Source organism: Grammomys surdaster, unplaced genomic scaffold, assembly GCF_004785775.1.
Source record: "Grammomys surdaster isolate TR1022 unplaced genomic scaffold, NIH_TR_1.0 170, whole genome shotgun sequence".
NCBI lineage: Eukaryota > Metazoa > Chordata > Mammalia > Rodentia > Muridae > Grammomys > Grammomys surdaster.
In genome coordinates this window covers 6,690,856-6,705,833 of record NW_021604618.1, presented here as the reverse complement: position 1 = coordinate 6,705,833, position 14,978 = coordinate 6,690,856, and the positions used below count along the sequence as shown (strand labels likewise).

The 14,978-nt window shown below is 47.3% G+C and overlaps 1 protein-coding gene across 1 annotated transcript; it reads left to right on the top strand.

The window, feature by feature from the left end:
• Nucleotides 1-11,797: 11,797 nt before the first annotated feature.
• On the top strand, nt 11,798-14,215 carry Fjx1 (four-jointed box kinase 1). The gene has a single exon (XM_028767127.1). The coding sequence runs from the start codon at nt 11,996-11,998 to the stop codon at nt 13,349-13,351; it is 1,356 nt and encodes a 451-aa protein (XP_028622960.1). The 5' UTR covers nt 11,798-11,995; the 3' UTR covers nt 13,352-14,215.
• Nucleotides 14,216-14,978: the final 763 nt, after the last annotated feature.

The following is a 14,978-nucleotide window of genomic DNA, read 5'->3' as shown; positions in this document are numbered from 1 at the left end:
CATCCCCAGTCCCTCCCTGATGGCTGGGCTCCCACTTCTCAGTTTCTCACTCCTTCAACCTCTCCAGCCCTGGCTGGGCTCCTCTTTCCTGGGAAACACAAATAGGCAGCAGAGAAAATGCAGTCTGCCTTTGAGCTTATTCCAGGCAATCCTTAAATCATCCTGCCCTGGGGGTGATGGGATGTTTGCTCTCCTTGGCCTGCCCTTGTCCCCCAAATGCAATCTTCTTCATACTTTCTGTATGCTTTATCAATATGAAACTCAGCTAGCTATAGGAAAAATGGGCTACTCCTATTTACTTTTCTTTGCCCAAACTAAGGTCTCAAATGGTGGCCTTTATTAATCTGTCAGTCAGAACTAAGCAAATGTATGGAAATGCTGGATCTGCTAACTGATGGAACTACAAAGACAAGACTTTGCTGTTGCAGGGCAGAGGGAACGTCATCATCATTTACTCAGACCCAAGGCGATGTGTCACTCTGTCATGTAGTACACAGCAAATGAGTGATGGATCATGCTGCTTGGTAGCAATTTTTATTGGCTCCCCATAGAAGATAACCAAATGCTTTTTGTTGAGATCTTACAGTCTGGCTCCGCCTGCTTTATTCACTGGCAGAGAGCTTTCATTATTATTTTCAAAGGAATGCAAGGCTATACTTTTTTGAAAATCAAAAACCACAGAATAGATGGGAGCAAGACATGGGGAGTGGCGGTCCCATGCAGAGCTCCCCCTTAACAATACAATTTGCCACTTGTCCAAGGCTGGAATCTTTGTCTCCAAGAGGACCAATCAGATTTCTCCTTCCTGGAATGTAAGAGCATAAATAAATGGTAAACAGGGACATCTTAGGGCCACACCCTTGATAGAAAGCCTCCATGACAATGGCCTAAGCCTTCAGCATCTAAGAAGGCCGAAGAAGGAAGATCCTTAAGTTCAAGGCTAGCCTGACCTGCATAGTGAGAGTCAATCTCAAAAACAAAAACCAACACAGCAACAATGCCTGCTTACAGATGCTTACACAACATGGTACTTGTCTGGGCCTGTTGGCTCCAATTCTTCTACAGTGCAATAGCTTGCAGTCAATGCCAGTGCGATGCCTGTACATTGTATAGCCGCACACAGGCAGGTGGTCAAAGTGCTACATTCTTTATTACTCTGATCTTAATATGTGCCACAAACACACACCTACACACACGTACACACACGTACACACACACACACCACGCATGTACATAATGCTCTATGAAATAGAGTGAAAATGTATACAGTTAAAGTACAACAGTTGTTTATGCAGCTGGGTGTGGGGCTTTTAATACTGATTAAAACCACTATGTTCTGGAGCCAGTACTTCACATGTTATACTGTTTCTAATCCTATAATCTCATTTGAGTCAGAATACTCCTATGAAAAAGCAAGAATGTCTCATTTTGGAAAGAAGAAAACCAAGATAGGAAAACCATGTGATCCAGGCAGGCTTGTAGATTCTATACAACAGTGAGGATCCACTATCGCCCCCAACTCCAGGGCACTCTAAAGGGGAAAGGCCACAGAGCAGAGCCTGTTCTGATCTGTGGGCTTGACTTCACCTGGTGGGACTGAGGATATCCATCATGGCGGCAGGAAAATGAGGGAGGTACTTTGTTTTTTAGTGTTTCCCCTGGAGCATCTCCAGGTCGTTTTATATTTTGTTTCTTTATTTTTCTTCCTCTCTTTTTTTCTTCTCTCTTTCTTCCTTTTTATTACACTGAGAAAATAAGTCGTCTTTGTCTCTGTGGCTGCTTTGATTAGTTCTTGGAGTAACCAACAGAAACAGGAAGAGAGAGAAAATTATTTCAAAGTAGTCATGTTCTCTTTCCCTCAGTGTCACCGCCCAAAACACACACACACACGCACACACACACACACACTCCTGAAAAGCAAGGTAGAGAGTATATCAAATGGGAGTGGGGTTTGCAATGTTCTAGCCCTTCAGTGATTCTCAGGTTTCTTTTTCTTTCCTCATTTACTGGTATGTTTGTGGAGGTTGTAAATACATGAACCATACACATGTAGTTGGCGTGTGGATGACAGTAAGGATTTGAGGCCATGGAAAATCTGAGAAGGTGACAGAGGGTGCAGATGTGAGCAGCAATGATCAAATTCCCTGAGGGCTGGGGTGGGGGTTGGGCAGCCATCACATGAACCACTTAGGTAGGAGTCAGGTAAAATGCACTCCTGTTTCAGGATTATTGGAAACTAGCCATGAACCCATGACTTGCCTTGCATCTCTCTGAAGGCTGTTTTTCTCTTCATCAGAAGCAGTCGCTCACCTTGCCTTGTTACCCTACCTTGTCAGGTTGAAACTTCAGCCAGATTGGCAAAGCTGAATGTGAATTATATGTAAAGGGACCTGTATTGGAGCAAAACACTCCAAGACCAATTTCTCAGCACAAAGGAGATTTATTTGCCTCAGAGAGACAAAGGGCAGGGAACAAGAGACAAAGACAGGAGGTAGAGGACAGAGAGAAGGGGAAAGGAACAAGAAAGGGGTGGAAAGGATATTTGTCCTGGGGTACAAAGGACTACCTCTGAATAGAGAGGTGACAGCCCATCAGAAAAATGGCAGTTTATAAAGGTAAAAGGGGAAATCCTATGTTAGGATGAGGTGTTAAATTTTAATAGGGCATGCTAATTAAGGTGGCCAACAAGGGGGGAGGGCAGCTTCTGATTGCTGAACTTCAATACTTTAATAGTCAGCCTCAGGAGGAGGAAGTGGCCAAATAAGGGAATAGACATTGGAGGCTAGCTTGAAGAATGTAATCTAATGGCTTTTTAGCAAAGCAGAGGAATCAGGGAGAAGGGGAAGACCTGCCAGAGCCATGTTTGTCATGCTTGGGCTTGCTAGAATCCCTTTAATATGAATATATATTAATATACCATATGAGAACCATCTGAATATACCATCATAATAATTCCCCAGCCATTCTTCTGCTATTGCTTAGGTCAGGTGTCCCTAGACTCATAGCTGGTCTTTAATCTCGGCAGGAAATGGCCTCCGTGGTTTCTTTCTTCCTTTTTCCTTTGGAGAGATGAAAGACAGCTGGAGATACTCCAAAGCCAGTCTCAGTGTCATAACAAACATGGCCCAGCCCTACTGGGACACCTTTTCTGTGACAACTCAGAGTTGGCTCCAGGGGAAAGGGGGTCAAAACCACAGGGGAACTGACAGCCAGTTCCATCCTTGCCAAGATCAATGTTGTTCCAAGACAGAGATGGGACTTCTTAGTCAACCATTCTGAACCCATTCATAGGCTAGAAATCCTAGGATCCCCCCTTTCCTTGCACCTCATCTCCCTGTGAGTAGTCCTGGGCTACAGCCCTTAACACAGGAGGAGAGACTCAGAGTGCAAAGTGCCAACTTCAGACAAGTTTGGAGGAGACAGTGGAGGGCTTCCGAGCCCCAGAATCCCGAGACATACAGGCTGCGTACTATCCAAAATGTATTTGCTTCAGATGTTGAACACTGTGGATTCTGGAACATGTGAATATATCTATCATGAGGTGTCATGGGAGTTCCCACCTCAGCCCCAGCCTAAACACAAAATTCACTTATGAATGTTCATATATGCTTCATATGCTCACCCTGAAGGCAACTTACACAGTGTTCTTATTGCACCTGTGTTTTGACTGCAGCCCATCACATGAGGTCAGGTGTGGAATTTTTCATCTATGATGTCATGTCTGCACTCAAAAAGTTTGAGGCTTTGTAGCATTTTGAATGTGGTATTTTCGGATTAGAAATGCTCAACCAGTGAGGTGAATAATGTAACTTGTGCCTTTCAGGAGATGGTATGTGGGTTTCTCCTTTGTCCCATAGTAGCGGTCTTGGAAGCCAAGCCTAGCTCCCCCATTTTCCCATCAATTATATTGGGATAAGAAGTAGGTTTTAAAGATGAAATGAGTAGAAAGGCTCTCAGCGTTCTCTGATGGGGAGGGCACATACTGAGAATACTAATTTTTGTCCATCAGATCATCTCTCTTTGGCTCCCCAGTTCTACACCGGGAGCAACCTGGATTCGAAGCTGAGAAGGAGGGGTGGACAATGTGAATAAGTTCTACAGGATGGGAAAGAAGAAAGGAGAGAGGAGCAGAGGCCACGTGAAGAGGGTGGGGTGAGGTGACAAGGCCCTCAGAACTCTGGGAAACTCATTGAACTGCTGATTCATGAGGGAAAGGGGCTGGTCATGGTACTTCACAACTGAACCTGGGAAGCGGCTCAGAAGGTAAAGACACTTGCCAATAAGCCTGATGCCCCGAGTTCAATCCCTGAGACCTACTTAGTGAACAAGAGATCCAACTCCTTGTTTCGAGGGAGACAGAACGTGGGTACATGATTTTAAAACTAAATAAAACAGAATGAGATAGCTTGGCAGTTAAGAACACTGGCTGCTCTTCCAGAGGACCCTGATTCAATTCCCAGTACCCACATGGCAACTCATAACTGTCTGTAACTCCAGTTCTAGGGGTCCAACTCCTTCATATATGTAGGCAGGCATACTTGCAGGCAAAGCACCAATATACATAAAGTAAAATAAATAGATCATTTAAAATAAAACAAAGAAAAAAGAAACCTGTATTAGAAGCAGAAAGGAGACCTAAGGAGACAAGCTTGAGAGACAAAGTTCTAGATATGCTACAGAGTGGGAGAAAGTCTTTGGCTTCCTCCAGCCCAGATAGGACTTTGGGTACAGAGAAACTGCAGGTGGCAACCAGTTCATACCAGTGTCACTATCACTGATATTACCACAGGAGGCACAAAATGGTTTTCAGCCAAAGTCTAGAGCTGAGGAAGCTGGTACGTTCTAAACTATGGCTGCATCACAGAGGGAACTGGACCCATCTCTTTGTGGAAACAGGAAGCCCCTCTGTGTTTACTATCCCTTCCTCCAGGCAAGAATCCTCAGGTTCTTGTGTACCCTCCCATCTCCCTGCCAACAGCATCCTTCCCTCTCCCTGCCAGCAGCCTTGCAGTCTGGAGGCACCATCCTTTCTTGTGTCCAGAGTCCCTTACTCTCCCACTGGAGTTGCTCAGGACTCATCGCCTGCACTGCAGTGAGCCCCCAGTTATAAATTACTACCTGCTGGCCATCATTTTAACATAAATGGATTTTAAAAAGCAGCAAAGGAATATATTTTCATTTGAAGTTAAAGCATCCATTTTTTATTTGAGCCAAGCCCGATCTAGGAGAGATGGCAGAAGAATAGCTCGGAGGCTAATAGAGTTAATGATTATGATGGAGATCCCAGGAGCTGCGATATTTCACTTGTGCAGTTGCCTCCGTCCCGGCTCTGCTGCCTGCAGTACTTCTTTTCCCGTTCACGTCCACTTCCATTAACACCCACCGCAGATGATGGAACCATTATGATAATATCTCTGCTCTCCAAAGCCTCGATTGGTCTTGACACATTATCACCCTAAGAGCTCAGCCACATCGCACTAAGTCCTATTTATAATAACACTTGGCAGGAGCCACCAAAATAAAACCTGGTACTCATGGGCCACCTTTCATTGGAGGAAATCAGAAAGCTTTACAGGCTTAATTAAGCTTCAGCGTCTATGTGACTGATGAGACATGGGCCTGGGGATGCTGGAGAGGTGCAGAATCACTAATTGCATGCTGGGTAAAGCTCTAGGCAGCCACAAGAACCAAAATCAACAAAGCTGCGGGCAGTCACGTTTCTAGCAGAAAATGTTTGTTAAGTAAATTCTTCAAGATGGGTTGGGACAGTAGAGGAGTGTTAGTGAAGGGGTGGGGAAGTTCTCATCCATGCCTCTCTGGCTAGGGAAGGGCCTAACACTTGCTTCACAAGAGAATTAAACAAATTCACTCACCCAAATGCTTTCAAGGATGAAGAAATGGAGTGTCTGAAAGGTATGGTGATGAACTCGTGGTACCTGACTGCTGTGCTCACCTGCTGTCCTGTAAGTCCTAACACGCCCTCCAACACTGTCCCATCTTATCATCTGCCTCCTTAGGGAAGCCTTCCCGGACTTCCCTGGCAGGATCAGTTGCTCCCTGTTCTGTGCTCCAATGTTCTTTCTAAATAAAGACCCAACATTGTGATAGCAGGCAATAAAAATTTATTGAGCAATTACTAAATGTGGAAGGCACATCTCATCTACACGGTAATAAAACATCGAACTGTTATCTTCTCTTCTCGGATGAGTTAACAAGCCCAGAGAGGGAAGGCGATTTTCCTTAAGTGAGACAGCTATTGCATACAAGGCAGCCTGGCTGTGCTCCCAGCCATCCATCTGTGATTAAGGTGCTTCCATGTCTGTCCTCCTCTCCAGTTCACATGCTCTCCTGTAAGGGCACAGCCTAGAGAAACTCCAACTTGCAAACAATTCCAATTCAAAGTGAATTCCCAGGGAAGTCCAGGGAAGAGTGGTCATGTGCCAATGAACTGAGGCAAATGGAAACCAGGAACTCTGGTTTCTTCCATCTTTATCCTCTGCTAAAAGGTGTGGACTTGTGTCACCTCTCCCCTACAGGATGCCTGTCTCACTTGGAGGCCTCCCAGCCACATCTGAATCATGCCGTCTGAATCAATTACTTTTCCAGGGCTGTGACCGAATTATCTGAGGGAACCATTTGAGTGGGTGAGGCTTAAGTTCTTTTAGCTCACAGTTTCAAAGGGTTCTATCAATCATCTTTGACCCCATTGATGGCAGACCCTACAGTTAGACAGAACATTATGGTGGTGAGCTATACGAAATCTTCTGCTCTATATATGAGTTATCCTTTAGCCCAGGTTACCCATATGCTGCCCACCTGACACAATCCTTCTGTTACCAAATTAACCATCACAGATGTATGCTACTCTTTCTTAATGACAATCCCAAACTCATGAGTAAATGAGTAAATGCTGAGCATAAAAATAGGTAAACTGTGACAATCCAGCCAAGCATACATGGAAGTAAAGGGAAGCAGAGGATTCAATACTAAATAGCAAGGCCTCAGTCCTCCACTGGAGAGCTTGGGAGACAATCCTTCTGGATAAGGACTGCCTATGACAGCCACACAGATGAGAATGAGCTTGACTAAGCAATGTGTGTGTGTGTGTGTGTGTGTGTGTGTGTGTGTGTGTGTGTGTGTAGGAAGCACAGGTTGCTGTCTTCTATCCTCCTCCACTTTATTTTCCAGACAAGTTCTCTCATTTATCCTGGAGTTTGTCATGTTGGCTAGGCTGGGTGGTCAGTGAGGCCCAAACCTGCCAGTCTCCATGCCACAACACTAACTTTACAGACATATACAGATACCTGCCTCATATGTGACTTTCATCGACTGAGATATCTCTCCAGCCACAGCTAAGTGGTCCTTGAAAGACACACACCATGGTCATATAGCAAAACCAAGAAAGGGAGAGCAACCCCCAGACAGAAAGGTACTGTGCCCTCCTGGGAAAGAAAATGGAGAATAAAGACTGTCTTAATTTGAGCTGTTACAACAGAGTGTCACAGCCTATGTAGCTCAAAAAGCCAACCATATTTATCACCTTCTGAGAGCAAGGTACATGAGAGTTTGTGTCTTTTAAGGCACTCCTACAGGTTCATACCCAGCAATTTTTTGCCTGGGTCTTTATATGACTAAAAGAGTACTAGATGTGGGGTCTTTTTACGAAGAAATTAATCCCATTCATGAGGGGATCATGACTTGCATGATCCAATCACCTTGCAGAGGGCCCTGCAGCTAATACAATGGCATTAGGGTTGAGAATTCAATACATAGACCTGGAGGGAGCACAGCCACCCAACCCGTAACAAACACGAACAATGGAATTGTAGCCTCGAGTTAGAAAGTTGCACTAGGTCATCAGTTGCACACGGCCAATATCAGAGTCATAGAATCACTTTGGAATCATAGTAAGCTTCAAGTGTCCTCGTTTCCCTCTCTTCTGTTTATTGTGGAGTATCTTACTTTATTATTAGGACAGGGTCTCACCATGTAACCCAGGCTGGCCTCAAACTTACAGTCCTGCTCCCACCTCCAGGAAGGAGGGATCAACTTGTGTGCACCACCACATTTTCTCTTGCTTTTTGTAGAAACATAAAAAATAAAATAAAATAAAAAGTGCACTTGGGCATCTGTATCTTTGAGAGGAGTATGTAACTCAGTAGAAAAAACAGCACAAATCAGAATGAAGGAGGCCAGGTGGAGAGGCTGCAATGAGTGGGTTGCCTGAAGCTGCCTGGAGGTTCACTGGAGCCAGGCACATGGTAGATATCTGCCATCGTGGCCACCAAAAAAAAAGAAGACGCGACTGAAGGAGAAAGATTTTGAGCTGCACACGGAGGTCAGGACTACAGAGAGAGAGCCTTCACCATTTCACTCAGTGGGAACCCCAAAGCATGCTTCAAAGAAACTTAATTTGAGTTGAATCTTTGACTTAATGCAACCATTTTTATATTTGACATTGCCGCCACCATTTATAATACACAAAAGTTACCAGAGCCTCAACTTTGTCACTTGGCAGCTATGTGACAGCAGGCCAGCAACTTTCTGGCTATGCTTCTGTTTTGCCATCTCTACAATGAGAATAATGATAATATTTGCTTGGAGGGCTACATGGATTAATAAAGCCCATACTGGGCTGAGTCCCACACCACGCCCAGAAGTAAGTGCCTGCTAATGCTGTTGTTATGGTTACCATTAATATTTCACCTGAGTTGCATAACAACCTGTAAGTTTGGTGCGATTTATTATCCTCATTTCTCAAGTTGAGAAATTGAAATGCATGGAAGATAGAAATTAGCCCAAGGAACAAGTCAGAAAATGGAAAGCCAGACTCAGAAAGTCTTCCAACTTCAAGCCTCATTCTTGGCTCCGCGCACTCACCCTACTTTTTCTATGTTGCCCAGAAAGTGCAGTTCTGTGAGCCTGATCATTGTTCACACAGGACTGCAGGCGATTTTGAATATATTGGAGGTCTAAGCTTAAGGAGTATTAAGAAACTCTTAAAAGAGAAAGTTCTTATTTGGGGATAAGTGAGTGGTACCTCATCCCTAAGCAATTGCCAAAGGTCAAAAGAGATGGTGTTTCCCTGCCTCAGAGCCTCAGAGAAAGCAAGGGTACCTGCTGTCTTCAGGTTTCAAACCTAAGGAACTAGGAGGGCAATCAGCTAACAGGAAAGCAGAGGCAGGTTCTATAAACACTGTCTAAAATAATCAAATGTCACCATAAATCGAATGGCATACCACTCTGCAGGGTGTGTTTGTGTGTGCTTGCTTTCTCTAGCTTATTCCTCTGTTTTTCTGCAATTTTGCATTTTGACTATTGAAGCTTTTATTCATACATCTCATCCTGGTATAGAGCATACTCAGGCCTGGGGCTAAGTCAAGTCCTGGGGCTCAAACGTAAAGTCCACTCATGATCTGAGATCTGAGATCTGAGCCTGGTTCTTCACGCTTCCCTTTCATCAGTACCCTTAGCATGACTGTGAGAGTCTGGAATTTGGGGTGGCTGGTTTTAAAGTCAACTTTCCCAGACTAATAATCTCGTTTCCCTCACATTCATTATGCAGAGGCCTCAGCAATATTTTTTTCCCTTTTAAGAACTTGAGAGAAAAGTTTCTTTGTATCCTGTAGCAGTGATATATTTAAACAAACAAACAAACTTGATGATGCTACTTGAAGAGTTTCATCTCATTCCAGATGGATCATCGAATTGTTGCTGAATACTCACTCAGTGCCAGGCTTTGTACCCTCTGGCCACTCTTAAACAATGGGCTAGAGAACTCCCCGTGCAGTGATCCATGAGGGATCACTGGGAGCTACACATTCACAGATTCTGCTAAAAGCCAAAACCACGGAGCCACCAAGCACTTTGAATTGCCCCGTTGCCCTCAGGACATAATTTGGCCCACGGTGGCATTTAGTATTTCAAGTGAGTTTAACTTAATCACCACTATAAAATGTAGTTCTCTAGTTAGAGGATATTCTGATTATGCCCACAAGGTGGAGATCTTGCTTACAGTTTGCCCACACTGAACCCAATGCAGGGGGAAATGTTCACACACACCCAAAAGTTACATCAAAAGACAAAAATAAAATTCAATTAGTTCAGTACTTATTTCATGTAATATACTATATTAGCTGGTAAATGAAAAAAAATGATAAGAGACAGACCCTGCTCTCAAGGGAAATACCAGGGGGAGCTTGTACAAAGCAAGAAAAAAATACTTTTTAATGAATTAATATATTGTACTGGATCCATATGGAAGGCACTGTAATCCTTTTATCAGATAAGAGCTATAAAAAGCCCCGTGGTTGGGGACACATTCAAGAAAGACCCCACACTTCAGGCAGTACACACCGCACCAGTGAGAAAGAAACCCACGAAGGTGTATGTCTTGGGTCAGGGCTGGGTCAGCCATGTTTTGGAGGGTTAATGTTTCTACTCTGTCACAAACATTACATTGTCTACCCTATAACTCCAGAATAAATATACACAGTACAGGCAGATGTAGCACAGCTGAAACCTCTCATGTGTTCTGAGTAGAGGAATAAAAGAAGAGGAAAAAAACCACAATGTGAAAGGAACCGGTTTTAAACTCTGACTGTAGGGCTCGAAGAACAGCCGGCAGAGAACCTGCCTAGCAGGCACAGGTTCTGGGACAGTTCCCTGGCAGTGCCAGCTCTGGCTCTCAGGACGACTGACCCCTCAAAGCCCCGATTTTACGACTAAGAATCTCCGATTTGGGATATGGAATACAAGAAGTGAAAGAAAAGAGCCAGTTTGTTTCCAAGTGATTTTCTGGTAAATTAAATCCAAGAAAGTCTGGACGAAGATGCATTGGTTTTTATAGTGTGTTGGTTTGGTTTTTCTTCACTGCCCTACTTCCCACGAGTCCTTTCTCCTTTACACTAAACTAGTAAACCAATTGTTTATTTTCCTTTGTTTGGGTGAAAATTATAACTGGGAATAAAGTGACTGACTAAATGACAACTTAAAAACAAGTTGAGAATGTTGGCAATAAATGTTTATATCTATATATTCCTATCTCTATATATTGAACTTTCTTTTAAAAGGGAAAGCCAGGTGGCATGCGACCAGGAGACCTGACTTGGACGTCCAACTTGAACAGCAAGGTTTAATTCCCAGAATCCCTGAGAACAGTCACAGAGCTAACCACGTTGCTCTCAAGCCTGCAATACTCTCCATACTGGGGAGCTTGCTCTGGAAAGGGGTTAGGGTTCAAAGTCATTGGCTACAGATGGTTCCTCTCTCTCCGTTGGAGTCACATCCTCTAGGGCTCGAGACATTCCCGGGAATTTACATAAGCCAGCGTGAATCACACCAAGTTAGGTTGCAAAAGGACCCACCCTGACTCTTGCCTGTACTGCGGGGGGGGGGGGGGGGGGGGGGGGGAGTGTGTCTGAAGTCTTCAGTTCAGACACAGTCCAAACGAGGATACTAGGGGATCATCCCACTCCCACAAGAGCACCGGACACGCCGCTACCTTCAAGCCCTAGATTTGGTCTCTGCCCCCGCCCCCGCTCCGACGCCCCCGCACGGACGCCGCCAGTCCAGCTTCCTCCCCGCCCCGAAGTCCGGGACAGAGCGTGAGGCCACCTCTCGCTCCAGGAAAGATCGGTTGCCGCTTTAAGGGGAAGAGGAAGGGAAGGGGCGGGGGAGTGGGGGGCGGGGAGAGGCGGCAGAGGAGGGGGAGGGGGGTCCCCCTCGCTCCCACGTGGTCCGGGCGCCTGTGAATCGCGCCCGCCAGAGGGTCTCACAGCGAAATACAAAAGCAGCTGGGAAGCCACGGCTAGGCGAGTTCCCAGCGCCAAGGCACAGCGCTGGCCAGAGCCCCGCAGCGCTCCGCGGCCGCGATGGGGCTCCGGCACCCGAAGCCCCGGAGCCAGCCAGCAGCCGGGCCCGCCTCGCTGCCCGCACCCGGGCGCCCGGGCTTGGCTTGAAGCGGCGGCGGTGGCACCGGCGCGCCGGCAGGAGCATGGGGCGGAAGATGCGGGGCGCCGCCGCCGCCGCCGCGGGGCTCTGGCTGCTGGCTTTGGGCTCGCTGCTGATGCTGTGGGGAGGGCTCCTGCCACCACGGACCGAGCTGCCAGCCTCCTGGCCACCCGAAGATCGACTCCCTCGGCATCAGATCCAGAGTGGTGGCCCCGAGCCGGAGCCGCGATTCCCTCTGCCCCCGCCCCTAGTGTGGGACGCCCGCGGCGGCTCCCTGAAAACTTTCCGGGCGCTGCTCACCCTGGCGGCCGGCGCGGATAACCCGCCTGGGAGGCACCCGGACGATCGCGGGCGGCACGTGCCCTCCGGACTGTCCCGGCCAGCGGAGCGCACGGCGGTGCAAGGGGGCGTCTTCTGGAGCCGCGGCCTGGAAGAGCAGGTGCCCCGGGGCTTTTCCGAAGCCCAAGCAGCAGCTTGGCTGGAGGTGGCACGGGGTGCTCGGGTGGTGGCTCTGGATCGCGGGGGCTGTGGACGTAGTTCCAACCGCCTAGCCCGCTTTGCCGACGGCACCCGGGCTTGTGTACGCTATGGCATCAACCCAGAGCAGATACAGGGCGAGGCCCTGTCCTACTACCTTGCGCGCCTGCTGGGCCTCCAGCGCCACGTGCCGCCGCTGGCACTGGCTCGGGTGGAGGCTCGGGGCGCGCAGTGGGTGCAGGTGCAGGAGGAGCTGCGCACCGCGCACTGGACCGAGGGCAGCGTGGTGAGCCTGACGCGCTGGCTGCCTAACCTCACCGACGTGGTGGTGCCCGAGCCCTGGCGATCAGAGGACGGCCGTCTGCGGCCCCTACGCGACGCCGGGGGCGAGCTGACCAACCTCAGCCAGGCAGAGCTGGTGGACCTGGTACAATGGACGGATCTGATCCTCTTCGATTACCTGACGGCCAACTTCGACCGGCTTGTGAGCAACCTCTTCAGCTTACAGTGGGACCCACGCGTTATGCACCGCGCTACGAGCAATCTGCACCGAGGACCAGGAGGGGCGTTGGTCTTTCTGGACAATGAGGCGGGCTTGGTGCACGGCTACCGGGTAGCCGGCATGTGGGACAAGTATAACGAACCGCTGCTACAGTCGGTGTGTGTATTCCGAGAGCGGACTGCTAGGCGCGTCTTGGAGCTGCACCGGGGTCAGGACGCGGCGGCCCGGCTGCTGCGCCTCTACAGTCGCCACGAACCGCGTTTCCCAGAGCTGGCGGAGCTCGCAGACCCCCACGCTCAGCTGCTACAGCGCCGCCTTGACTTCCTCGCCAAACACATTTTGCACTGCAAGGCCAAGTACGGCCGCCGGCCCGGGGACTTAATAACACTCCGAGGAAGAGAGGGACTGGGGTATGAATGATGGTGGTTAGGGCTGTCTTCTCTGCCACGGGCTACGACCAACCGGCCAACGCCCACCCAGTGATCTGATCGCCAAGCTGTCTAAAAACTTGTGTGTTACCCACTTGCCCCTTTCTTTTCTTGCCAGGCTGTTTCCTTTCCAAGTTCTGGAAGGGCAAACTCACCCAGGCAAGAAGTGTAACATTCCCTCCACCTAGCTTATAAAAAGAAGTCTGTGCTTGTGTGGAGATTGGATCCGAAGAAACTGGCTGCTGGGGTTTGGCCCCCGAATGGCAGTCTCTTTGGGAGATGCAGTCCATTCTTGTCGCTTCCCCCACCCCTTCCCAAAAAGGAAAACTTCCGTTTGAACTAATTCCTCTATTTCCTAGTAAACACAGCGCCAGTGGCCCCAGAGCAGGCTGTGACAAGGGCTGGTGGAGCCCTCTTCCTGTGTTCTCCTTTGTTCCAGTGCGCGATGGTGAGATAACTGTTCCAAGCTGAGGGACAGCTCTGGATAGGACAAAGAGAGCAAGACTTCCCCGCCCCTGGGAGCCCTACAGACCATGACAGTTTGTCTGACCCATTCCTGAACTCCTGTCATTTTGGCCTGAAGGCTATGAATTCGGGACTAGTTGTAAGCAGAGTCAATAATGAATTTCTTCCTGCGTCTCCCAATTGACCAAAATTGACAACGATGATGTTCACCAGAAGGAAAAAAAAATCAGTTTCATGCACTTTACTTTTTTTTAATTTTAATTTTTTAGTAAGAAAACTTTTTTTATTTGACAGAATTTGCCTTCTATGTATATATGTGCATAAATTGTGGTGTAAATAGACTAAACAAACTTATATTTCAATAAAAGGGAGTTTAAAATTTAGAATTTAATTTATGAGGTTTGATTTGATTGAGGGTTCTGATCTCATCTCCTTTTGGAATAAGGTTTGCCCGCTTTCTCTGGCTAGTGGGTGTGCTTTGTAAAACAAAGGATGCAGATCCACCCCCTCTGTGGTTGGGGCTGGGGAGCTGAACAAAGGCAAAAGCAGATTCCCTGTCTTCCCTCAAATGGACTTTAGGACTAGAAATTTGAGTTCAATCTAGAAAGGGAGAGAGGGAACAGGAAGAGATGAAAGAAGGGTGCTCCATTTCCTAGCAAATAAAACTGATATGAAAGGATTTCACTGTAATATGTTCCTATATTAATCATGTGGTAAATATGATAGAACCAGATGTGCAGACTAAATCATGACAAATGCCCCCTTTTAAACTTAACGGCAGTGGTCACGTGCTGCGGCCTGTTTCCAACATTGTAATTGCCGTGCAACGCAGTGTGTGCAGATAATAAGCTCAGCACAGATTGCAAACAGGTAGAGGGTGTTATAAATTAATTCTGCCTTTTAATCTCTGGCATACATTCCACTGCATTCAAGAGATCATAATCTCCAACATCTGGACTCCTCTGGTGCTCTGTGGAGGTTGGGCTTCTATGGGGGTTAGTTAGTAACTGCATGTCCTCTCAAGACAGCCACTGGGACAAGAAAGGGTACTTTAGTACATGACATTCGGATTGTGGACTTTGGGAGACTTAAATTTTAGAAAATTTGGAGTGGTGTCTGGACCCAAGTGACCTTGCCCGTTACCTTTTCATTTA

Excerpts from the sequence above, each read along its gene's own strand:
- Fjx1 (XM_028767127.1), top strand. The coding sequence starts at position 11,996 with ATGGGGCGGAAGATGCGGGGCGCCGCCGCCGCCGCCGCGGGGCTCTGG.